This window comes from Bombus vancouverensis, chromosome 9 (assembly GCF_051014615.1).
Source record: "Bombus vancouverensis nearcticus chromosome 9, iyBomVanc1_principal, whole genome shotgun sequence".
Taxonomy (NCBI): domain Eukaryota; kingdom Metazoa; phylum Arthropoda; class Insecta; order Hymenoptera; family Apidae; genus Bombus; species Bombus vancouverensis.
The window spans coordinates 9,738,195-9,747,227 of NC_134919.1; the positions used below are offsets into that span (position 1 = coordinate 9,738,195).

Consider the following 9,033-nt stretch of genomic DNA (forward strand, 5'->3'; position numbering starts at 1 on the left):
CATAATTGTAAATTTACTGATTAAACGTTTCGCTATAAATGTAGATAAAGACATTGTAATGTTAAAACGAATAGTTCGAGAGAGTAAAATGGTTTTGATTTTACTCATATGAAGCATCCTGCGTCGCGATTAGCGCGTAACAAGAAATACAATTGATCACCTGTAGCTTTTTATACATTTCCAAGTTAATTAACTTGATCTCGTCGAGCTGTCGTCGTAACGATATGATCGTATCTTGTTTCTCGTGAATATCTTTCTCCAACAACTTCATAGCCACTTCCATTTCTGACTTCATACTAATCTGTTCACAAAAAATTACTCAGTCATTTTCCTAATTTCAATTTCCACAATATTCATTTTTCAATATTTAACATGTTGAAGCTATTAAAATTCAACTGGAAGAAAGAATATAAATAAGAAGAATCCACCTGTAATTCTAATTCCTTTTCTACATCCTGCCGTAATTTCTTTTCAGCATCTAGCCTACTTCTCAACTCCTCGATCTCTGTCGTCGTTTCAGTAATTTTGATTGGTGGTTTCCCATTCTGAAACCAGAGAAACTTCTCTTTGACGAAGGATGAACCGATAGAAAGAATGTTAGACATCAAAATCTCCGTACCTCGTTCGTGTCTTTGATTTCGATTCCCAACTCTTTTTTCAATTGTCTATTCTCCTCGTGAAGCGACAGAATGTTATTTTTAGCGATAGACAGGTCCTCCTTCATAAGAGCGTTTGTCGTTGTTAAGGATTCCACTTTGGCTTGTAGGTTTGTCACAGTTGCGCTGAAATCGATGTACAGTACAACGTCTAAACTTGTAACTCGCTCGAATTGAAATAAATCATCGCGGTATGTAACTGTAGAAAGCACAATTACTTTAAATGTCGGTTTAGTTCCTCGATGTAATTTTTCTGGTCGAGGACAGTTGTCATGTTATCATTTTCAAGCTCGTCGTCTGGAGATTCACCAGGTATATGATTGCTGTTTCGCAGGTATAGCGAGAAATCGATCACACCTTGTTGACAATCGAGGTCTTCTTCCTGCCGTAACAATTTCCCCATTCAGTTTTAACCCCGTTAGACGATCCTGATCAGCGTGGAAAAAACACACGCAACTGACCTTTACACAGAAGTTGCAGTCGATTACGTTCAAGCCCACCAACAAGCCCATTATAACGATTGCCTCCTCGCTCATCATCAGAGCGTCAGGCTCGAAATACTCGGACAATATATCTTCCTTGTGGTCGATTAAAACTTTCAAGTAGTCCGCTAGCTTTTTCTGCATTAACGCCATACGCAACCATGCTCGCGCTCTACCCATTGCAGTCCTGAAAAGGTCAGCCCGGTCAACGGACCGTATATCAAATAGAAATCGCTAGAGACGTGATTTGATAAAGCTGATCTAATTTCGTTTGGAATATGTTATTTAATATCGTACATAAAGTATTAGACGAATTGAATATTACATTACAAAATCTAGTTTTACAAAGAAAATTAAACAATTTATTTTAAGAGTAGAAATGTCAGAGATCTCTTAGCTTCGGTCAATTTTGACAGAAATATAGCTTAAGAAGCAGAGAATCAATTTCATATATTTTATCGACGTTAGAAGTATTATTATAAAAAATATTGCGTAATTTTTTTTTAAACAGATCAAGGTACTAAATTTAGTCTGATTCTGTTCTTCGATTAGCGCTAAGAAAATAATAGCTTACTTTGAGGAATATTTCTACTCAAATATAGATAAATATTGGGAACCATAAAATGTTTATACAAAATAATATTAAAACTATTTTAAGTTAAATACATAAATCGTAGGTACTTATAGCGAACATTGAACATTTCTATATTGAAAAATGAATAATAAAGTTTCTATAAATTTTCTTAATTTACTAATATCACCAATCGTAAGTTTCAACTTATATACCTATACATGAGAAAATAGAGAGAAGGCAGAAACAGAATTATACCTAACAGTAGGTAGATCACGAATACTGGACGTAATGTCCTGTGCTTCGGAACAATATTTCTCAACGAGCTGAAGTATATCCCAAAGCTCCTTCTTGGGTCCAAGTAGACCCTGAAATCGAAGGCAATTAGTGCCATTTCCTTTTCCTTTTAATTATAAATCAGTATTTAGATATTTCGAAGGTGTTGTTTACCTTCTTTGGTCGTAAACCATGCCTAAGCACGTGTTCAAGAACGATGAAAAAATGTTGCAATGGCATATGATCAGAATCAAGCATCCGACCATACTTCAAAGACGTTTCGATCAGCTCCTTCACGATTAATTTTGAAATATTCACAAGATTACTCCTCTCGATGATGACTGGATCGCGTGCTGTAAACACAACAGTTTCTTGTTCCAGTTGGGATCGGGAAAAATTAAATCATCCTGTTGGTGATAATTACTGGTTTCGTTCATATTCTTGATGTTGAATAATTACAAAATATAACAAATCATTCTCCCCGAAAGCATGAAGATGATGGTATGAATGGAAATATCAGCGAAGCGCAACACAAAATTATTAACAAACAAAAAGTTGCGATTAAAATTATTTTCGATTTTAGAAGGAAGAAGATTTAGGATACGTGATTTCAAAAATCGTGAAAGAATAGAAAAATAAAAAATATGTAAATAAAAAGAAGTCCCCAAGGAAACTAATTCCAGCAATTTCTAAATTCGAAAATCTGGTAACAGCATTTAAAAGAAACGATGCGTTCTAACGAGAAATAATCCAAGAAAGAGTTAAACGATAAATATTGTATATTAATTATAGCTTCCACCGGATAATTTCACAAGTAATGTTATCTTTCGTTTCTTATTTTAAACTTCTAGAGTAATTGACAAAATCATATTATTAATTTGATTTGACAAAAATTATAGACAATGGTATTAATCCTTAAATCTGTTTAACTTTAAGGTATTTAATTTTAATTTTCTCACTCGTACATTACAACACGACAACATCACGTGTACGTAATAACTGTATTTATATTTATATATACACACAGAATTACTCATTCTATGTATAGCGTAATATATAAACTTCATACTACGAATAATAATACAGTTAAATTCGCCGAACCTAGTTTCTTTACTATTGCATTATATAAATAATATATAAATATTCCAAATCAATTCTCTTCATAAATCGATTTTCCCTGTAGGATGTGATATTCCTTATTTTCTCCTTGTTTTTCACTTATGGAATGATCTGGCACTTTTTAATCTATTTTCACTAACATCAACCAGCATCCAAATCCCTAAGCGAAGTCAAATAATAAACGAGCCGGAATAAATTTCCCCAGGGATCGATTTCCCACGGAGCAACGTCAACTAACCCTAAACTTAGCAAAAAAAAAAAAAAAAAAGAGAGAAAGAGAACAACCAAAGCTTCAAAACTTGAACTCGTCCAACTGAGATGTAAGAAACAATAAACCTCAATTAAGTCAACATTGACTGGTGCAAAAATTCTCAGCCCGATTTCCAATTATATATGAACCAATGAAGATAGAATGGAGCGAATAGTGCAAGAACATCGAGTACAGACACAAGCTGGAAACGTGCTGCAATGGCGGTGGGCTTGGCGGCATTATATCGCGAAGCTCTCGCTGATCGGGAAGCTGTTGCTGACGATGATGATCATTATGATGATGATGATGATGATGATGGTTAATACCACTGAGAGCGAGCGGTGGCGATGGTGAACGTTGCATCGACTCCTGCAACGAGAACTCGACATCCTGAAGCTCTTTCAGGCACAGCCACTCGCCGTCGACAGAAACACGGAAGTTGCACAGGTATATCGTATCCTGAGCGCCAGCCATGTCTTCTTCAAGCATGACCCCACTGTGATGTACACTGTGGTCACCCGGTGGCCTGATCTTCAGACCGTTTTTGGATTCTTGCCGCATAGAAGATCGTTCGTAACAATGGATTGTTTTAGGCCACTCCAACTATGGAGTTCTTACCTTAACCGAACCTTTTTCCTCTTTATCGATCCTTTCAGTGACTATTCTTTAAAGTAATGTAATATTTCAAAAGATTAGTCTCCTCTGTTTTGTTAACTTCAGTTTCCCTGAGAAAAGATATCTGAAGAATTGTGGTTTAACTCTTCTGATATTAATTAATTAGACTTGTCTCTTGGAACAAAGCTCTTCTTCATCTCCAATGATATCACTAGAGTTCTTCCAGTCGACGTTGCTCTTGACAATTTCAATCAGCTGATGTGTTTCACTGATGTAACTTAGTTGGTTCGTATTGGTCGAATTAATAATTTGATTTTACTTATTTCGATCACTTTATGTTTACACAAACAGCAATAATAATTCTTTTGCTGTTTTAATAGATCCAGTCCGTGATGTTTGTACGATATTGATATTGTTAAATTGCTTGAAAAGTTAGTTCGTGATATGGAGAAAATGAAATATAGACACTGCGGTAAAAGCGATGAAAAGAAACTTTGGCTAAAGCAGAAAGACGGCCGTTCGCACTCGGTTTTAGTGCTACATCGTAGCTGAACGTTGCGGCAGTTGATTTCTTAAGAGCTCAACATCGCAGAGACTGGTTCACTGTCGAGTAAAACTACGTATGACGTGTGTTCCGTTGCTCACGAAAAATTTTACGACGAAAATGGCGAGTCACCGGCGAAAAGTAATATTGATTCTCCCGCCGACCTTACCTCCACCTACGATAATCAATATACATGCTGGAGCAGACAGTCCGGAACGTACTGCCATCTATCACGGTTCGACTACGTCGATAAAACAGAATATAATACAAAACTAACGTAATAAAAATAAAATCTAAATTGTACGTGTATATATATTGGTGAAAATTTTGCCGCAATGCAATTAAAATAAAATAATTTTATAGAATTATACTTTATATATTTGTTATAACTTAGATCGTGTAATTTTAGTTTTATTTAACTTAAACGGATGGAACATTTCGTTTGTCTGTAGAAATATTTCTATGATAATGTCATTCTTATGTATTATATTATTTTTTAAGATTGTAAAATATTACTTTTATTCTGTAAACTTTTAAATTATTGTGCATTACATTCTCAATAGCTTCTTAACTTTATTTCCATGTACGATATTGAAAATTCTTAAAATGACACAGATCTAAAATTGAAGAATCCTTTGAAAATTAAAAGATTGATCAAAGATAACAAAATTATCAAGGTTCTTTCACTACGCAAACAATTATGCAATTAGTTAGTTAACTAACTATAAATATGTTAATTGCAACACGCATTTTATATCTTACTAGAGTCTTACTTAAAGTGTCGAAATATTATTTTGTTTCGAGCGTGAAACATTATAATACTTATCGCTTTATCGAAATCCCTTATCAAAAATTTAAATAATTATTTAACTACACAACAGTAGCAACAACTTAAAGTAGTACTGTAACATTTTATTAAAACTCTGACGAATACTACTCTTGATCTAAATATTTTATTTTATAATTATAATGTTTAAGAACATTAATTCATCTTGACATTGCTAATCAGCGGTAACTCCTCCTCAGATGTCACTAACAAATCTACTATCGGTCATAAGGACCACATACTAATTCACTAAGAACTATATATATGCCGCGGTTCTTTTTATAATCCTCTTTTTTATAATCTTGTTTTACAGTTAATCTAAACCATAGTATATAATCACACAATAATTCATCCTAACAAAGGTAAACGACCTATAATCTGGTCAGCTGCCGGACATATAACACGTGTAATATTGCCATTGATGATCACGTGACAATGTGTCAATTCGCGAAGTAGGCGTTTCGCGATAAAGAATGGAGATCTAGAATGTGCGCGCTGATTCGTGTACGCATCGTCGGATGACGTTGAATCGCGCGCACTTTGCACCGACGGAAACGTCGACTTTGAAATGCGCGCCGAAAACGGATCGAAAACATGCACCTATCGTGTTATGTACTTACGTCTCGGTAACCACCAAGCGTCTAGTTTTCTGGGCCTCGAGACAACCAGATCCGGCCACTTGTCCTCCCTTATCGAGTAAGTCGACGGTGATCGTGATACACTTTTCTCATTCTCTTCAGACACTAAGCTACCGGTTAACGATTTCTCGGACGGAGATATTGGCAAACCTTCGCTACTCTCCGCGGCCATGTTTACGTTTTCACTGTACGCTCGCGCGCGCGCTTGCCAACGACTGCCCATGTCATGCGTTCTCGAGCGCGCCCACTGTCAGCGATGGGAACGACGCTCATTCAAATCGTTGTACATTTGAATAACATTGTGTAAACTCAGGAACGACCCTGATGTAAATCGTGTACGATTGCTATTGATTGTTGTTTGATTGTTAATTGACATTTGTGAGAATATCAAAATATTTGAAGCGTATTGTAACCTGTCTGTAGTGAATGATGTTTGATGAATGGTGTTTATCTATAGAAACATGTATCGATATATGTATGTATATATATCGATCTCAGATTCTTCTAACCTATAGATCGTAAGAAGAATACGTAAGAAGAACGTGTTTTTTGAAGGTTGGCCTTATTTACTTTTGTAGAATAATCTGTAGCGAATTAAATATAAAGTTACAATTATATTTTGGAGAAGATACTTTCCGTATGCCTTTTCTATGCCGTTAAACGTGCATTTTTATCTGGGTTAAATGTGATTTGAGATAATGGATTCGATAATATTTACAAAACATTAGTATAAATTATGAAGATTTAGATGACTGCTGCATATATCAGATTTATTATATAGATATAGGATGATTTATTGTAGTTATTGCTATATGTTGCAGTAGCCAGTAAACGTACATGATGTTATCTCCTACATTCAACAAATTAAAATATTTCAATATCAAATGAATTGAACCCATCACTCCTATCATGGTACGTTCGTGTTGTCATAGAATCAGTTTCAATGACAAAAAATATTATATACTTGTTGATTCTTAACTTACTGATTAAAGTCTATTAGATGAATCATCGAAATTCAAGAATGGGAGATACAAAATGTGTCGTGTTGAATTAAACATGAAAATAAAAACAATTAAAGTTAATTGTTAATGTGATTAATTACAATTTATTATTGTGAAAGATTTAATATAGACACTATTATAACGATATACTATAATGTATTATAAACTTACGTATGAATGACAGTATTATCGTACATTTCAAATTTATAAGATAATGAGATTGTGATTTGCAATTGTTCATACATGGTATACATTATAACTAAATAATTAGTATTGTTATAAATAATATCGCCAATAGTATTAATTACTTAATTGATATAGTTAACAGTACAATTCAAATTAATAAAATAAAGAAGGTATGATCTATTTGCCAGTATAAAAGTACGTAACATATGATTTGTACACATATGTTAAGATACCAATGGTGAAAATTAAATAAATTGAATTTTTACAATTATTTTATAGTTATTTGTAATTTACAATTTAATTTAAAAAGAACTTTATCGGTTTTCATTTCCGTGGTACGAAGCAATCTCGTAGTACGACTATTGTACTATAACATGTATTTCTTCGTATAAGCTGTAATTTCCTGTAGCAGGAATAAAAGAAATTGCCATCTTCGCACGTTTAATTCCCACTTTCGAAAACGAGTTGTAATGCCGTGTATGTCGCTACTACGCACAATAAAACGTTGGCACGTGTATAGCAAAGATAACAGTACATCTTCTACATGCCGAGTTGTACATCTTGTTTTTGTGACATACATTATCATACGCACGATTTCGTTCTCTCGCACGTATGCATTCGTATAACGAATACCCATCACAAAGATAAGTGTATGTTTTAAAAATTGGTTCATAAAATACTACTTGTAGAACATAGATAAATTTCATACAATAAGACATTTAACGCAAGTAGTTTAGGCAGATTAAATACATCAAATTTTAGTTAAACGTATTCAATCTGAATCTGTATATTAGGGATATTAGATCTTAGATTTATGTTAAGAATTTAGTGTGTAAAAATTTATACAATGCGTTAAATGTATTCTGAATAGCGAAAATATATTAAACGTTAGATTTTATATTAAATAGATCTGTATGTATTACGTAGCCTGTGTCTTCATCGTGCATGAACTACTTTATATTGGATAGTACATGGTAAGCTAAATAATTTATCGAATCTCAGACGTCAAGCTCACCTTAGGTAGCAATTTCGATTAAATTTTAATCTGAATTGATAATGAGATTGCGTTTACGCGAAGCATACGTTGAGTTCTATTTACTAAAATAGAGGGACTAAACCCCAAAGTCATAATACGAATCGTCTCAAGAGAGGACAAAGGACAGAATGCTTAATGAATAAGCCACTCATTTAGCCAGACAAACCAACTTCTCTCCATTCTTACCAACTTTAAACTTAATTTCTCAGTCGAAATATTACACATCCAATTGCTCAACTTGAAAGTTTCAAAGTTCAAAAACTATATTCTAACTGAAATCTTTGCTCCCCACGAAATATCTTGACACGAAAAGTCAGATTAGCGTATAGTTATTATTCACTAGGTAGATTAGAGAAGATTAGAGAAGAAATATTAGATACATATATAGATATACGTAAGTAAGTAGATCTTTTATCATACTTCTTAGAAGTTTCCTCAGAAAAATAATCCAATTAAATGAACTTTCCTCTATTCTTACTAACCTTAAACTTTATTAATCGATGCATTACACATACCTACGTCACTATTTGCTATTATAATTTAAATCTTCAATATTTACAAACTACGTCTCAGCTGCTTTTCTTTGTTAGACAAATTATTCAAACAAATCAACTTCTTTCAATCTTCATTAATTTAAAGGCTAGTTCAAACACAGTCAGCAGTTTCGTCAAATAGCATGCAAAGGTAAACATACACTGTTTACTTTGAAGAATCACTACGGATGAAACAAAGATGCAATCGATGTTTTTCGATGAATCAACAGTGTCAATTCGGCTTTATTTGCTATTTGACTAAACTACTAGCCCGGTCTTAACCTTCCAACTTTTAAAGTT

The 9,033-nt window shown here is 33.6% G+C and overlaps 1 protein-coding gene across 6 annotated transcripts in view; it reads right to left on the reverse strand.

Annotated features, from left to right (window-relative positions):
* LOC117163380 (protein RUFY3) overlaps window positions 1–6,198 on the reverse strand; it is a 30,437-nt gene extending 24,239 nt beyond the window's left edge. For 2 of the 6 annotated variants that reach the window (XR_013059157.1, XM_033345614.2), the window contains exons 1-8: window positions 5,960–6,198; window positions 2,160–2,338; window positions 1,968–2,077; window positions 1,118–1,325; window positions 875–1,038; window positions 620–782; window positions 429–545; window positions 161–301 (exon numbers count right to left, since the gene is read on the reverse strand). Coding sequence is in view for 5 of the 6 variants with exons in the window: in XM_033345614.2 (XP_033201505.1) it covers window positions 161–301; window positions 429–545; window positions 620–782; window positions 875–1,038; window positions 1,118–1,325; window positions 1,968–2,077; window positions 2,160–2,338; window positions 5,960–6,149 (1,272 nt within the window). In the remaining variant the exon portion in view is untranslated. Of the gene's footprint in view, window positions 1–160; window positions 302–428; window positions 546–619; window positions 783–874; window positions 1,039–1,117; window positions 1,326–1,967; window positions 2,078–2,159; window positions 2,339–3,680; window positions 4,657–5,959 lie in introns of those variants that run through there. The other 4 variants (XM_076621332.1, XM_033345610.2, XM_033345612.2 and 1 more) reach the window with 4 other exon arrangements.
* Window positions 6,199–9,033: the final 2,835 nt, after the last annotated feature.